Here is an 18,228-nt window from a genome sequence, read left to right on the forward strand (position 1 = left end):
ACCAGAGCACCCCTAGATAACTGCTACTTTATTTCCAGTTAAAACTGAGGAGGGTTATGAAAACCTTTGATAATAGAAGACAATCTGGTGAACTAGGGAAGGGAAACCAATTTAAGCAAAGGATAGAAATATAAGCAGAGAAACCAATTTAAGAGAGTAGAATAAAAGAAAATATGTTTAATTGCTAAATAACTACTGCATTTAGTCACAAATTAAAGGAACAAATAATGGTGAGATAAACTGGATAAACTTCTATCTCCTCCACTATTAAAGCCTTTATTTAATGTGTTAAAAAAAAAAATTCTTTCACTTCTTTTGTATTCATCAGACTTACTTGACAGCCTGGTAATCCGGAGTCTCGGCTATACAGGGAAAATGAGCCTCTCTCTGATGTTTTTCCTATAAAACAAAATAATTTTATATCAAAACATTCACTTATTGACAGTCAATTCAACTTCTAGACTACGCATGGTATTTATACTGGAAGTTAGGAAGCACAGAACAAATTAAAGAAAATAAAATCCAATAATACAATTTTTATAAAGTACAATCATTCCAGTCAGCTTGAAAGTCAGAGTCTGATTTTGCCTATGAAATAGCATATGTTTCATTAAATACTTTATTCTTATGTGAAGAGGCCTTGGGTTAGGAACATCAGGTTTATAGACAACTTCTACTTGACATTTAATGTTCTGTCAATTTGCCTGGCTTTGAAATGAATGAACCAACCCTTGTAGTTTTGACTAATAGCTACCCTGTTTAGGGTTTCCAAGAGTGCTTGGTGGGTTTGAACTGCCGACTGTGCAGTTAGTTAGCAGTCCAGTGCTGATTCTATGGTGCCACAGTATGGCTTTGAACCCCTTATTTGCAACAAATCCTTAATCATTTTTACTTGTTGCACGTGACATTTTTAAATAATTGAAAAGACACTGCAATCGGGCTGATTCCAATTCACAATGACCCTGATAAAAGAGAACTGCTCCCCACAGGGTTTCCACATCCAGAAATCTTTATGGAAGCTGACCGCCACATCTTTCTCACTTGAAGCAGCTGAAAGCTTACAAACCTCTGACCTTTTTCATTAGCAGCCTAGTACTTTAAAACCCATGACACCAAGGATCCTTTTTCTTATATAAAGTAAGACTGGAGTTCTGGTTTGGTGCTGTAGAGTAAGCATTGGAGAGCTAACATACATGGTCGGTAAGCACTTCAAATCCACCAGTCACTTATTGGAAACCCTGTATAGGGTTGCTATGATTCAGAACCAACTCAACAGCACTTAACAACAACAAAGTAATGCTAAGTAAGAACTTACTGTATGCAATGTATGTTGTTGTTATTAAGTGTTGTCGAGTTGATTCTGACCGATAGTGACCCTGTATAGGGTTTCCGAGGAGTAGCTGGTGAGCTTGAACCATCGACTTTGCAGTTCAAACAGCTTTGCAGTCTGGCGCATTAGCCCACAGCGCCATACCAGGACTCCGTATGCACCTTATATAGTGTTGTATGTTCTGATTTACATATACATTTCACTTAAGGACTTAAAGACATAGTTAGGATCAGATCTGCTTTGTAATCTTGGGACTGTTTGCAGTCAAATGGGAAAGAAGATAAAAAAGAAAGGGCTTCAGAATGTTTATGGGAAAATAGAATCAAAAGATAAAGGAATTCTCCAGGAGGTTTTTGAAGCCTCCTCATAGACAGTCAACAATATAATCCATGTCTCTGCTAGTGAGAATGATACATTCCCATTACATGCTTCTGACTGAACATGTCTTCTCTCTCTCATAGTTAAACAACATAAAGCTGAAACTCCATGTTATACATCAAGGTTATCATTATTATGAAGTTAGTGTATGCTTTTGTTGTTGTTAAGTGTCTGACACAGTGATCACAACAGAAAAAATGCTGACTGCTTTGTCCTGCTCTATCCTTATACTGTTATTAATGTTTGATCCCACTGTTACTGCTCGTGTGTCAATCCATCTTGTTGAGAGGGTCTTCATCTTTTTCATTGACCCTCCACTTTACCAAGCATGATGTCCTTCTCTAGGGACTGGTCCCTCCTGACAACATATGCAAAGAACAAGAAATGAAGTTTCGCTTTACTTGCTTCTGAAGAGCATCCTGGCTGTACTATGTTGGTACATGTTTCCAATATTTATTCTGTATGCTTTGTATTATTGTTTGTACTTAATATACTTAAATTGGATAACATACTATCTATCTTTTTGAAACATACACTTTCATGCAGGATTAAACGTTTGAGATGCAGGTTTTTCAGATACCCATTTCCTTTATTGTTACTACTGTAAAACGTCCCACTTTTTATGTTACCATGTTCCTTCCTACTTTATTACCATGAACAATGATGAGACACATACACTAACATATTTCTTATACACATACACAAGAGTTTCTCTAAGGTACACAAAGAAGTGGTGCTGCTGAACCAAAAGATGGACATTTCCAGCTACGCAAGTATTACCATACTACTCCTTCAAACTACCATGACAATTTATGCTCTTCCCAGCAATGGAGACTAACCCTTTTGAGACTCTACTGCAGTTCAAAACTTCAGAGAGAACAGTGTCAGGAATAGTATAGACTGTTCGTCAAAAAACAATAATACCTCGAGGGAGAGTGGAGGTCCCACAGTGCTGACCGTTAATAGCTATGTTCTCACTCATTTCCTTACCTTCCCCACTTTGCAATACACTGCACTCTAGGTATGTTCAGTAAAGTGGGCTTACAAATACTGCATCATTTCTTAACTGAGAAGACCCTCAAATATACATGTATCTTAAAAAGAGTTCTGCTAGGAGATCACAGTTTGATGCTAGTACCAAAGATACAGTGCAAATAAGCAATAGGACATTGGCAGAGATGACTCTTCTTCTCCAATGCAAGGTAAAAACAGTATCAGTGTAATCAGATCTGACCAGAAGTTGTCCAAAATATCTCAAATGCTTGAGAAAATTATATGAATTTCACCATAGTTCCATACTATACATTTAGTTATTAGCTTGTAATTACATTAAAATATATTATTTATTAATAAAGCAGCTACTGGTAGCGTAGTAGTTACGAATCGGGCTGCTAATTTCACAGTCAGCAGTTCAAAACTACCAGCTGTTACGCAGGAGAAAGATGAGGCTTTCTGTTCCTATAAAGATTTACAGCCTTAGAAACCCTGTACAGGGTTACTATGAGTCGGAATTGACTCCACGGCGCATAACAACAACACATGGCTGAAAGGCACAAAACAGTCTATTGATATGTTGTTAAGTGCTGTTGAGTTGGTTCCCATTCATAGCAACCTTATGTACAACAGAATGAAACACTGCAAGGTTCTGTGCAATCTTCACAATCGTAATTAAGCTTGAGCCTATTGCTGCTGCCACAGTGCCAGTCCATCTTATCGGGGAAGGGTTCTTCCTCTTTTTCGCTGACCATCCACTTTACCTAGGCACTGGTCCTTCCTGATAATATGTCCAAAGTATGAAAGACGAAATATCACCATCGTGGCTTCTAAAGAATAGCCTGGCTATTCTTCTAACACAGAGTTGTTTGTTCTTCTAGCAGTCCAGGATACTTTTAATATTCTTCACCAATACTGTAACTCAAATGCATCAATTCTTCTATGGTCTTCCTTATTCACTGTCTAACTTAAATATGTATATGCTCCTTGGAGACCAAGATGGCCCAACTTCATCTCTCATACTTCAGACATATTGTCAGGAGGGACCAGTCGCTGGAGAAGGATATCATGTTTGGTAAGATGGAGGGTCAGAGAAAAAGAGGAAGACCCCCAACGAGATGGATTGGCCAGGTGGCAGCATTGATGGCAGCAACAATAGTGAGGTTGGCCCAGGACCGGGCAGTGTTTCCTCCTGCTGTGCATAGGGTTGCTATGAGTCGGTACCGACTCGATGGTAACTAACAACAACAACAAACATAAGCAAAATAATCTTTGTAATAATAAGGCTAGATATCAGAAAAATACTTTAACAATTAGGGATATAATTTCTGAGACGATTAAATATAGCATGTGTCTTAAGAAGTATTTCTTGACCATTAGATTCATATTTCGGGTAAACAAAGACAGATACATAAAAAAATGCAGATTTACAAAGCAGGTTAATTAATATGGTCTATCTGCTTTACAAAGGAGTCCTGGTGGTGCCGTGGGTTAGGTGTTGGGCTGCTAACCACAAGGTCAGTGGTTTGAACTCATGAGCTGCTCCACAGGTCAAAGATGAGGTTGTCTATTCCCATGAAGATTTATAGTCTCAGAAATGGTACACAGGGTCGCTATATGTCTGAATTGACTTGATGGCACTGGGTGTATTTGGTTTGATACTGGCTCTACCAGGAGGCCTGGTGATGCAGTAGTCTAACTATTGGGCAAGTAGAGTGGTTCAAACCCACCAGGTGCTCTTCAGGAGAAAGATGAGGCTCTGTAATGATAGTCTTGGAAGCCCTAAGGAACCATGAAAGGATTATATACTTGCAATTTTGACATGCTCTCCCCCTCCTTGAGCCTCATCAATATGGATCAGAAACCTTCCTGGACCAAGAAGGTGTCAGAGACTGAAAGGAAATGTCAGCTCAGAATGACTGGCAGAAAGAGATGACTGGGGAAAAAAAATCAAAGGGTAGCCTGCAAGTACCATTTGGAGCTAGTCTTTTAAATCAATAAATGAATCAAGTATGGAAGATAACAAAAGAGCTCTTTTTAAAAATAAATCTTCTTTCATATATTTGGCAGAATTGGGAGACTACATTGGACTATGTTAACATTTAAAACAAATACCATAAACTAATATAAAATAAAACAACTAAACGGTAAATCATCTTAATATACAACTATACTAGTAGTTGTAGTCATTCACCGCAATAAACTAATAATTTACTAGGGATGGAAATACTCACCAAGTAATGGCTAGTTTGCAAATTCCTCTTTAAAGTCCTGCATTAAACAGTCAGTGAGACTTAAAGCTAAGCAAGCAATGACGATCTGTTCTTACATTTTTCAATCAAATATGACAGGGCTTCAAAAAGTATGTGGACAATGGAATTACAAGATAATGGAATTTTTCTACGAACTTTTTGAAGTCCTCTCAGATACGAGTAAGAAAAAAAAAATTCTCATGCTGGCATACAAAAGCAAACAAGGAGACCCATATTAGTTCTGTTTTTAATAAAACATGGTTTTCAAATTTAATCTCAATTTAATATCGGCATGGAGGCTATCCATTTATTATTTAAGAAAACATAAAATTATTAATTATTTTCCTTTGCCATTATAATTCCTAAACTTTCTCTTCCTTTTACAGAGGATATTTGGCTCAGAGAGAATACAAACTAATTTAACATAAGCTCAAAATATTATAAGTAAAAGTGTCTTCTGAAATGGAAAGTGGAAAGCATATATTTAAAATGATACTTAATATAAATGAGATTCTGAAATGTAAACACATTTTATTTCACCTTTCATTTATTATGAACTAACTATTTTCTTGCTTGTTGAATTTGAAATACTGATCGAAGACTACATCATTCAGTATGGACTGCACCTCATTGTAAAGAAAATGAAAATCTTCACAACTGGACTAATAAATAAAAACATGATAAACAGAGAGAAAAGACTGAAGTTGTTAAAGATTTCATTTTGCTTGGATTCACAATCAATACTCATGGAAGCAGCAGTCAAGAAATCAAACAATATGTTGCATAAGGCAAATTTGCTGCACAAGACATCTTTGAGAGTATTAAAGGTCAAAGGGCCAAAGTGCACCTGACCCAAGTCATGGTATTTTCAATTGCCTCATATGCATGTGAAAGTTGGACAGTAAATAAGGAAAACCATACAAGAACTGATGTATTTGAATTACAGTATTGGCAGAGAACATTGGCAGTACTGTGGACTGCCAGAAGAACAAACAAATCTGTTTTGGAAAAAGTACAGCCAGAATGTTCCTTAGAAGTGAGGATGTCAAGACTTCGCCTCTCCTTTGGACATGTTGTCAGGAGGTACAAGTCTGTGTAGAAGACCACCATGCTTGATAAAGTGAAAGGTCAACAAAAAATATGAAGACCCCTACTGATATGACACAGTGGCAGTAACAATGGGCTCAAACAAAACAACTGTGAGGCTGGCACAGGACCAGGCAACGTTCCATTCTTCTGTACACAGGGTTGCTATGAGTCACAACCAACTTAATGGCACCTAACCACAACAACAGTCATTTTCTTAGGGACTTAAAAGTCTGGGTACTTCTGCAATATAATAATATGTACTTAGTCTGACATTTAGAAGGCATTCATGCTTTAATTCTTTCAAAATTGCTTGTTACAAAAGTACAAACTTTTTATAAAAACCCATGGTAATATAGCTTTCTGCTTTTTTTATATGAGGGGGCTTCAAAAAGTTCATGGAAAAATAGAATGAGAAGATAATGGAATTTTCGCCACATGAGGATTGTCAATAGACTGTGGAATGCCAACGGTTACTGACAAGGAATCCACATGGCAAAGACCCTGATTTGAACTTTAATCCTTCCAGGACTGTGAGAAAATAAGAAAGACTTGCCCTCCACCATAGAAGATAATGGAACTTTCTATGAACTTTATGAAGCTCCCTGGTATAAATTCATGTATAAAGGCACCATGTAGACAAGTTTAATGGTAAACTTCAGCTGAACACAGTTTAAATCAGTAAAATTAAACATAACTGATTCCTTTTGAAACACTACAAAAAATATTATGATTTGTAGGAGTGTTCTAGTATAGGGGTTTCTATTCTAGGAGAAACTTCATTGATGGTCTTTTCATAATTATGTTTTAAGTGTATAAAACAAAATATAGTATATTAAAAAGTTTATTGACATACAAGCATCAAAAGTTAAACAAGGGCTACACTGTAATATATGCCTTTTAATTAACACACTAAATAGTAAGATTTTGTTGTTGTTGTGTGCCGTCAAGTTGGTTCCGACCCATAGCGACCCTGTACAGGGTTTCCGAGGCTGTAAATCTTTACGGGAGCAGAAAGCCTCATCTTTCTCCCGCGGAGCGGCTGGTAATTTCGAACTGCTAACTTTGGGATTCGCAGCCCGATTCGTAACCACTATGCTACCAGAGCCCCATAGTAAGATAGTACTACGGCTATTCACAATGGCAATTTCAATACATAAATTATATTTCAGAATATCTGCAACAACTGCAATGTAATGGGAAAATATCTGATTTTGATTGGTGACAAAAATGACAGGTATTCGGGCTTACTGGTCAGAAGGAGACTGGAGGAACCCAAGACCCTTCAGATCCAGAACAGAACTCACGCTCATGGTCCAATTTTCAGCCAAGTGGTAAACAGCCATATGGTGGAAGCAACAACACTGAGTAAGGTATGTTCACCATGGAAAGGTCAACCACTCAAGATCAACAGGTCAACATTTACCTAAGGACAAAGTTCAGAAGGGAGTCCTGGTGTGGCGCTGTAAGATTAGCACTGGTCGGTGGTGCAAACTCACCAGCTGCTTCTCAGAAACCCTACACAGTGCCTCTGTGAGTTGGAACTGATGGAACGGCGCTTAAAAGCAACAAGTTCAGAAGGGTTGGGAAGAAGGATAGAAAGGAAATAAGAATCACAGGGAACAAGTGGGATAACAAGTGTTGTTACATGGAGAGACTGCAATCATTGAGATGAAATGAAGTGCATAATCTGTTGAATGTGAAACTGACGATCTGGCTCTGTAAACCTTCACTCAATTCACAATAAAAAGTTAAAAAAAAATAAAGCAGGACTTGCTAGTACTGTGCTTGGCTACCTTTATTCAAAATTGAAGGAAATCTTAAATTTTATTTGGAATTTGCTAAAAATATAATTTTTTTTTCTGTTCAAATTCACTAATCTTCATTTAGAGGGTCTTTGGACTCCAGGGTAAGAACCACTGTTTAAATAAAACAGTTCCATATTATTGGAAGATATAGACACACAGAGAGACATATATTAAGCCACCATTCAAAAATAAATAAAGCAACTTGTGTTCTAAAGTATTTTCAGTAGCTGGATTTACAGGGTTCACATTAACCAGACTCAGTATTATTTTAACCCCAAGGTGAGAATTGCTCAATCAATGATACACTATTCTGACTAATTTGTACAGTACTTAAAACGATCATTTAGGAACTGTCAAATTATTAAATATAAGAAATTATTTTACACAGTTACGTAAGATGCATGAGATATTAAACTCAACAGTTACCCCACTATGGTTTTGCTTTGTTTTTTTTTTTTTATTTGTATTGTGAATTGACTGATAGTTTACATGGGAGAACATCAGTTTTACACCATCGTTCCACTGCAATGCTTACAATCTCCTCCATGCATCATCATTCAACAGTATTTGCTTCTATTCCCTCTGTTCTTTGTGGGTGTGTGGGTGTGTGGGGAGGGTATGTACACAAAAGCACTCAGGAATATACAATCATTTAAACAACCAAGGGCACATTCTGCAAGCCTGCCTCCTGGCCATCAACACTCAGTCTTTCTCTTTCCATGAGTCTAGAGTACTCATCTCTGCCGTCATTGCTTCTCTAGATAGGGTGCTGCATTCCACTCGTGCTTTTCTCCCTTGATGGTCCTAGGGTCCTCTGTTTCTGGACTGTACGATTAACTATTTTCCCTGCTTTTATTACAAAACTTCTACCTTTACAGTTTGTGACAGTCACAATTAGTCATGGTAACGATTACTCACTATTGAATCATAAGAATCTTATCTCCTTTCATCAGACTGTCTAGACAAGATGAAAACTATTCAGTGGGGGCTCTATCTTCCCCAACACACTCTTAAACTAAACTCCCTCTCGAAAACTTGTTAAGCCAGTCAGTCATACTTCGTGCCTTTATTGCCCCCTCATTTTAGGTAGCCAATGTCTAAGTTGCCTGTCCCTATCTTCCCTATACACAGAGGGGATAGCACTGATACTTGATGTAAAGACTCCTTCCCTCTCTGTTGGTATTTTGGGCTACTACACATACAAATACAGGACAAGTTTATCAAATTGTAGCAGTTTACACTTGTTTCCTTTATCAAAAAAAATTTTTTTTTATCTTCCTCCTAGTGTGGCACTGTGGGTTATATGCTAGACTGCAAAGTTGTTTGAAGCAGAAGGTCAGTGGTTCAAGCTCACCAGTCACTCCTTGGAAACCCTACAGAGGGTCACTATGGGTTGGAACTGACTCAACGGCACTTAACAACAAATTGAGTTCTAATCATCAAGTCATCAAGGCTAGGTCAAATGGGTACTGTCTTCAAGTTTGGGCATTCTTGTGGGTCTCCCTTCGTATCAGCTGGATGCTTCACTCTCAGCTCTAGCCCTCCATAGCTATGTCCTTGTCCATGGGCTTAGGAGTCCCTAGGTCTCACCACACTTAGGACCAACCAGACCTTCCTCTTCTATCTCTCATTTCCAGGTCAATAGGAGTCTATGGAACATGGCTGAACTCAGCCCATTTCTTCATTGCTGCCTTTCCTCCTCTTCTACTCACCAGTAGACCAATGTGGTCGCCAGCAAGCTTACATGCCTGCTCATGGGTTCCCTTTGAGTTTCAGTCTTGGAGGGGGGTTTGTCCTGAAGGGACTTAATTGCTTGCCTTAATGGCTTCCCAGCAAATAGCTTGCTTATTCTTGTAGTAGCCAATGAGACGGTCATTTTTGTTTTAGGTTTTTCCTGCTGATCTTTCTTTCAAGAAGTATCTTCTGTTGCTCTAGCTGTTCCAGACTTGTCTGTTTGCCCTTTCCAGGGGGAATGTGCCACTTCAGAAGGTTCTGGATGGGACTCAGGATTCCACCTAAGGTCCTACACACTGCAAAGGCTCTGCAAGAAGCCTAAGTCACTGGACAAGTTCTAAAACCCCTTTTAGCCTAATTATGTTTTATCTTTCACATTTAAATCTGTATTTGATTTTTGTAAATGCTATTGGGGCATTCATATACATTTTTTTTCTGTAGGAATATCCAATGGAATTCAGTACTATTTACTGAAAAGACTATTTGCATTTGAGAAGTGTCACAATGGCTGCTGTGAGAACAAATGAACAGAGAAAAAGTATGGAAATAGGCCACCAATCAGACGACTATCAAATATAATCCAGGTGAAAGTTAGTGGTGGTTTAGTTCTGTTAACTTACTGAGGCAGGTATACCTGTGTCTTCCTACGGACATAATCAGGTTGCAAAGACCAGGATGCTATGTAAGACTTACATTATGTGAATTGGGGGTTGCATCCCATCTTCAGCACCAGTGTCCTCCCAGTTGCTCCCTGCCTGTTGGATGCCCCATGAGCATCTCAAGAGCCCCTTTCCCCACCACCATGTATCTCATGGTGACTGGAGGTGATGGGGACAATTATCAGGTGTTACCCATCACTGCCTGTGCCTTGGATAGGGACCTCACTCTTCCTTCCTCCTGACCAGGCCCACAGTCCCTGGCAATGAGCCTCCTTCTTTTCCTCTCGCTGACCTCCCTGGCACCGTTGGGCCCTTACCTGGCCTTCCCCTGTCTGCTCATAACCTGTGTCATCTCACCAGCATCCTCTGTGGCCAAACTGAGACATTGCAGATGAACAGAAGACATCCTGTGCCAGTTGGCTGCTCACCCTCTTGTGTCACCAGGGCCTCTGGCATATCATGCATGCTGGCCCTGGAAGGGTTCTTCAAACTCAGTCCTTTGTGGGTCCTGGACCATTAGAGGTGCTGCCTGAGAAGTTTTTCACAGCTGTCATAAATGTGAAATGTTGGATCACAAGATAGTCAATAAGTGAGAAATACGTGTATTATTAAACTCCTATTTTTTACTCATGATAATAATTTTCCCAAGGTTACAAAATTAGTAATTAGCAGAAATAACTATAATTCAGGGTTATCTGACACCAAATTCTTGACTATTTTCCAGTGTACGTTTAGGGTGCACCACATTCTGATCACATGCATAGACATTTGGTGAAATCCAAATATAGCAGAAGAATTATTCTCTATTTAGTCATCCAAGCAGTTTTGACAAATCAACTATTAGGCATTGAACATCGTGAAACCTATTCTGAAACAGTGCTCAATGACAAAACATGATTGACAGTAGAACCCGCTTCTTCAAAGGTCTACTGTAGATATAACTCTAAACACGGTCAGTTAGGGTTCATTCACAAGTCACTACTACCCTTCTGAGTTCTCACAAAAGGCACACAATGACACTGCTCTTGTTTCAAATGCCTGTTAGAAAAACGTTCATCTTTTGAGGTCTCAGTTTCTATAAAAATGAACAAGGTGGATAAGATCAGAGGTTGCACAATGACATTCTGTAAGGTGTGTTTTATGAAGCCAATGCAGGGAATTTGTTTGTTTTGTGTCTATATGTTTAAGCAATTTTTTAAAACATCAATTGCTGTGGTGTCATGAAACTGTACCTTGAAGACCTCCTACTTCAGGCAGTCCCCAGCTGCTGTACTTTGAAAACCACAGCTGCATGTGTACTAAGACCATGCTTCCGGCAGGTTTCCACAGAGAATGATGAGGAAACTAAATCAAACCCATTCCTGGGAGACATGGCATGCCTTTACTGACCAACTTGGACTCAAAAACTTCCTAATGGCTTTGAACTTTCCTCAGACTGAATGGAAATTTAGAACATTTCCACCAGTCTGCCAGCAGCCTGCTCTTTCTCTCCCCTTCACTTTCAAAGACTTGAGAATTCCGTGGGCAGGGTGACAGGAACTAGCATTTGCTGACCAGCTAGTAAGTGCAAGGCGCTGGGACAGGTGCTTTCATTACATTGCAGGTACCATTGCTTGGTTGTAAGTAACTGAGGAAGAATGGTCACTCTCAACATGTCAGCCGATTTCCAACATCTCCTGGAGACCTCAATCTACTAGCTGAGAAACCCTGCCTTATAATAACAACTCTTGTGGCTATGTGTGCCTTTTCTCTGCCTATTCAAGACAATATTTACATAAAGAAACAGCTCAAGCCTGCTCAGCATTTATTTTTGTAGCAACCTAGTGAACACCTGAAGATTACAACAAACTCAAGGAAAAAAAAAAAGAGGCTGATTTCTAACAGCACAAATTAGAATGGTTTCCCTGTTTGTCTCAAACCCAGTATTATTTCACTGTTCATTTTTATAAGGCATACTAATCTACATTCATAAATTCCAATTCTCTTGATTTATTTTATAGAAATCCATATGCTCTATTTTAAATGGCTAGCATTATGCTGAAGGAGTTCTGGTAGTGTAGTAGTTATGAGTCGAACAACAGTTCAGAATTACCAGCCATTTCACAGCTGAGGGCTTCTGCTTCTGTAAAGATTTACAGCCTCGGAAATTCCAGGAAGAAGGGTCGCTAGGAGTCGGAACTGACTCCAAGGCACACCACCACCACTATTATATTATTTCTTCTAGATGAGGCTTTCTGCTTCTGGGAAAATTTATACAGAAACTCTATACAGGTTCACTATTATTTGGAACCAGTTCAACGGTATACAACAACAAAAACAACCTAATGAAAGAACTTCTGGGTATCTCAAAAGTTTCCCTGTTGTTGTTGTTGGGTGTCAGCAAGTTGGTACCAACTAATAGCGACCATATGCACAACAGAATGAAACACTGCCTAGTCCTCAGCCAACCTCACAATTGTTGCCATGCTTGAGTTTCCCTAGATGAGCTTTAACAGCAGCGGTCACTGAGGTGGCTCTGACTCCTGGTGACCCCATGTGTATGGGAGGAGGGTGAGCTCTGTAGGGTTTTCAGTGGCTGATTTTCCTGAAGTACATCACCAGGCCTTTACCCCACGGTGTCTCTGGGTACAATCAACCCACCAACCTTTCATTACCAGCCATGCATTGTAGCCCTTTCTTTGCACCAACCCTGGGACTCCAGATCAGCATTACTATGTTCAAGATGGAATATTTAGATATGCAAATCACATGGGTTGTTACATGTTTAATTCTCAGAGAAACAATATAACATCTTCACATAGGCAAATCTCAATAGTTCAGCACATATCTAAATTGGATCACATTTTCATGAGCACACTGCTCAACAACTCTATCCTTGAGTTCTTTAATGACAGCTCCTGATTACCTAACGTCTTTGCTCAGTCTCTTGTTTTGTGGGTGAACACTATTAAATGTTTCATATATGTAACTTGGCTCACAACAGTCACTAGGAGAAACACAAACTACTACCTGACAATGTGGGCAAATGTGCAATGCCACTGGGTAGATCAGAGCAGAGACCTGGGAATCCTGATTCCTGGATCCAGCGCTTGGCTCCTGCTCCTCTCTGGCTGAGGGAACTGGGCAGGTTACAAGTCACCAGCCTCACTGGCCCCACACCTTCCTTTAGGAAAATCAACTCTGTAACATGTATCTCACATAGGCCTGCACAGTTTCTGTTTTCAGAAAGTCTTGTCTGAAAGATCCTAAGCTAATGCTAACTATTTTTAGAATGGTAGACCCCCCATTTCAAATACAATCTGCTCAATTTTACAAAAAGAAAAAAATTAAAAGGGATTTCAAACTAACAGTTTTTTGTTTTAAAAGGAAAGAAAAGAGAGAGGGGATTTTAACATAAACGCCTGCCTATTTTCTTCACAACAATTTGTTTAAGTATTACTGGCTAACATTTCTGCCAAGCACGCTGCTGGCTACATTGAAGATATTTAAATGTCTAGTGCCAACAAGCACAGCTGCTGGACTCTCTATGCCCTCCTCTTGTTCACTCCATGCCAAATTACTCACCCAGCTATGAATGATGAGGCAGCGGCACAGGAAAATGCCAAGTGTGAGTGAGATTAGAGATAAACCAGAGGAACCCTATAGAGGTCAGTGATTAGCAAGTTCCCGTTTGGAATCACTTTCCTAACTCAGCCTGTATCTCATCAAATATCCCATCTTCAGTCCACACCAACTTCCCATGGCACCCATCAGATGTGTAAGCAGCTTCCTAATCGCTAATTCCCACATGATAGCTAAGGCACCAGTGAAGTGTCTTATATTAACCTTAGTAACAGCACACAGTCAGACCTGGGCAATTTGAACAGGCTTCACAAATGACTGCTTGAGACTGTAAAACCAGGATGTAAACATTCACCAATCCAGTTATTCTTCCTGAGCTGCACCCCCTCCCTACAGATTTACAAATTAGATATAAACAAATACATGAGGATGAGGAGGTTTATACAAAATAGCTTGTCTTTTCAGTTCCTGAAAGTCCACTGGAACTACATTAAAATGAAAGATTGAAGGAAAGGTGGGTTAGTAAAATTAAAAGTAAGTAGAATGAATGCAGACAGCAGACTAAGATCATACAGAACGCATTACAAGTGATTCCTTATAAGCAGCACAAAACCTAAGCTCCATTTCTATGAAATGTTTTACTTAACAACTGCAGCTTCTAAATTGTTCTTGAAAACATATTTACATATATATTTCATTGTTGTTTTTCCTTAAGTTCAGAATTAAAATGAATTTCTCACTTCATCTCTTCACATATCCCCAAACAAATGTAAGAATTTAGAAGTAAAAACATTTTCATTTTTATATCAATCCAACAAATTGAAGAACAAGGAATTGTCTCTTCATCTTTGGCTGCATTTCAGGAGAAAACATGGTGAATGTGTACTCTTTAAAAACAATCAAGCAATCTCTGTGTTTTAAATGTTTATGCCATTCTTAAAAAAAAAAAAAAGGAATTTGAAATAGTTTAATTGATGTTTTGCAACTTCCTAGGGATTACCAAAACTGAGCCAAAACACAGACCTTCAACAACTTAACCCCATCTTCCTTCTTCACTCCAAAACAAATCAGAAGAAAATCATGTAACAACCATATCATCATATCATCTGGGGTGGGGGGATGAAGGGGGGAAGGGAGGGAGCAGATTAACCAATACATCTTACTCTCCATATTTCATTTCCTTCCGGACATTAACGCATCTTTGAAATCACACACTTAAATAACCTATTCCTTCTGTCACATAGACTCCCGTCTCTACCGAACCCTTGTTTCAATGAGCCCCTCTTGGAATTTTCTTGCATCATGTGAAGATAAGGAGAACATTAAGCTCATTGTTACTAGTTCCTGTTATTTTCTCACCTCTTTCTGCATTTTTGGTGGTTTAATTTAGAGCATGACCTTACCAAGCAAGGCCAGTGTCTAAGGTCTGTTTTTAATGGTGCTCAGGGACCAGGAGGCAGATGCCACTTGTTCAGAGAACACTGGTCTGGCATTCTAGACTTGTTTGTTTGCTTGCCAGGGACAGATTCTACTCCAAGGATCCATGTGGAGGCAGAGAGACAGCATAAGTGAATTGTGCTCAAAAACAGTGTATAATAAATGATTGTTAATTAGCTAGTTCCCTTGACAGAGAGAATGGGAATAGAAGGAAAGAAAACTAGTCAATGGAACAGCTACCATTCACTAACTATTTGGTCAGAAGCAGGTAAACAAACATGGAAATGAGCTCGGGCACGGTTCTAGCCCTGTGTCTGGTTTACACTAGCTGTGTGACAAAGGGCATTCATCACATCTCTTTTGGTCTTAGTCCCGTTACCTGGTGATGCTCTCCTACTCTGCTATTCCAGGAGCTTGATATTTTATCAACTGTGTCTTTAGGCATCTCTTTCCAAAAGGATAAAATTTGGGTAGCAAAAAGAGGGCAAACTGCTAAAAATAAAAGTAGAAACTTTTGGAATAAAAAAGTTTATTATTTCCAAATAAACTTTTGTGTAGATCATCATATATTTGTTTAGCATATTTTAATATTTTAAATTATGAATGTAATATGTTGAATATGGAAATTAAAGTCAATATACTTATATTTATGAAGACAATTCTATTCAGATTAAGAAAAATTATTTCATTTCTCATACTTTGAACATGTTGTTAGGAAGGACCAATTCTGGAAGAAAACATGCTTGGTAAAGTGGAGGATCAGCAAAAAAGAGGAAGACCCTCAACGAAATGGACTGTCACAAAAGCAGTCACAGTGGGTTCACGGAACATAGTAATTGTGGGGATGGTACAGGACGGGACAGTATTGCATTCTGTTGTGCATAAGTTGGAACTGACTCAGTGGCACCTAACAACATAAATGTTAATCAAACTTCTCACTAGGGTTCTTGCTTCAGTAGCACATATACAAAATTGGAACAACAGAGAAGATTAGCATGGCCCCGGTGCAAGGATGACATGCAGATCAGTGAAGCATTCCAAATTAAAAAACAAAAAACTTCTCACTGGAGTCCAACAACCTCCATGTATATGTTGAGAAAACACACCGATACAGAGCATCTGAAAGGAGACTATTACATTGTGTTGAAACAGATGGAGAAAGCCCAAAAGAGAGTCTTAAATCCCCTTTATGGTTTGCTAAGATTTAAATAAGGCTCATGCTACTTGATTGGCACTCTGAGGGTAAAATAAGAGACGTTCAGTTTTTATTGAGTGGCCTCCAATGTTAGAAATTTTTGCCATCCTATCTTTCTAGTTAAGGAGCTCTGGTAGCGTAGTGGTTACGAATCGGGCTGCGACCCTTAAGGTCAGCGGTTCGAAACTACCAGCTGCTCCGCGGGAGAAAGATGAGGCTTTCTACTCCCGTAAAGATTTACACCCTCGGAAACCCTATACAGGGTCGCTATGGGTCAGAACCGACTCGATGGCACATAACAACAACAACAATCTTTCTAGTTTGGATATATAAGTAAAGGCTTAGTGTCGAGTTCTCAATGGGTCATAATCTAAAATTGATCTATAACTCAGGCATAATGCAAAATAATTTTTCTGCAACAACTCATTATGAATGATTATACAAAATCAATATAATTCACAGTATGTAGTGTAGACTTATTAATTATTGAAGTGAGAAACAAAGGAAGAAGAGAAAGAATAAAGGAAGTAAGAAAGGAAGAAAAGAAGGATAAAGAACAACCCATTGTAATAATCAAATTGGATAGGAGGCATGGAGCGGTCATTATAAACTCAGACTCTGGAAATAGACTAATTAGGTTTAAATTCCCACTCTGCTGCTTACTACCAGTATATTACCTAACCTTTCGGTCTCTTGGTTTCCTCAATTGTGAAATGGGGATAATAATAGGTCCTACCTCTCAGGGTTCTTGTTAAGATAAAATAGATTAACATCAGTAACTAGCACAAAGTAAGAGTTTATTAAATGTTAGTTTGTGCTTTCATGAAATACTCTGATTAGTAAACTGATGTGTGTATGTGGGTGTATCTTGAATATTGTAGCTGTTGTTAAGTGCTTTCGACTCAGTTCTAACTTGTAGAGACCTGATACAGGGTTTCTGGGGAGTGGCTTGTGGGTTTGAACCACTGATCTTGTGGTTAGCAGTCCAGTGCTTATCTTACAGAGTTATACCAGGACTCCATCTTGAATATTGGTGGTTATGTGCCATGGAGTCGGTTCCGACTCATAGTCAAGCCTGTAACAGGGTTTCCAAGGCTGCAAATCTTTACGGGAGCAGAAAGCCTCATATTTCTCCCTTAGAACAGCTGGTAGTTTCGAATTGCTGACCTTAAGGTTCGCAGCCCGATTCGTAACCACTACACTACCAGAGCTCCTTTCTTGAATATTAGTACTTGAAAAAAAGTCTTAATTAGAGGAGAAAAGATGGTAGCTACTAGGACAAGAATTTAAGTGGAACTTTTGGGTACTTCTGAAGGCTTTTAAGACTGTCTAATTGCTGTGGGTTAATGCGGCTGACTGCAAAGCCATTTGAACTGCAAGGTCGGTGGTTCAAGCTCACCAGCTGCTCCTCAGAAACCCTATACAGGGTCGTTATGGGTTGGAACCGCCTCAACGGTTAACAACAACAACAACAACATTAAAAGGTGCACTCATAGCATTGTAGGATAAACACCGGACTGCTAATCGCAAGGTCCACAGTTCAAACCCACAAGCCACTCCACACGAACCTTTCGCTTCTGTAAAGATTTATAGGCTCAGAAATGCTATACTTGGGTCGGAACCAACTAGAAGGCACCTGACAACAACAACTCCATTAAAAACCTCATGGTTTCTCTCTTCCCTTAACATTAACCAGTGGGTTTATCTCTAATGGCATAGTGGGTTACATGCTAGGCCGCTAACAGTAAGGTCAACTGGAATTCGCCAGCATCTCCACATAAAGATTTACAGCCTC

At 39.1% G+C, this 18,228-nt stretch overlaps 1 protein-coding gene across 5 annotated transcripts in view; it reads right to left on the reverse strand.

Moving 5' to 3' along the window:
- TCF12 (transcription factor 12) overlaps positions 1-18,228 on the reverse strand; it is a 429,352-nt gene that overhangs the window by 154,181 nt on the left and 256,943 nt on the right. For all 5 annotated transcript variants that reach the window (XM_006831611.1, XM_006831614.1, XM_006831613.1 and 2 more), the window contains exon 6: positions 335-399. In XM_006831611.1, coding sequence (XP_006831674.1) covers positions 335-399 — 65 coding nt within the window. The remainder of the gene's footprint in view (positions 1-334; positions 400-18,228) is intronic.

This window comes from Chrysochloris asiatica, unplaced genomic scaffold (assembly GCF_000296735.1).
Source record: "Chrysochloris asiatica unplaced genomic scaffold, ChrAsi1.0 scaffold00004, whole genome shotgun sequence".
Classification (NCBI taxonomy): Eukaryota; Metazoa; Chordata; class Mammalia; order Afrosoricida; family Chrysochloridae; genus Chrysochloris; species Chrysochloris asiatica.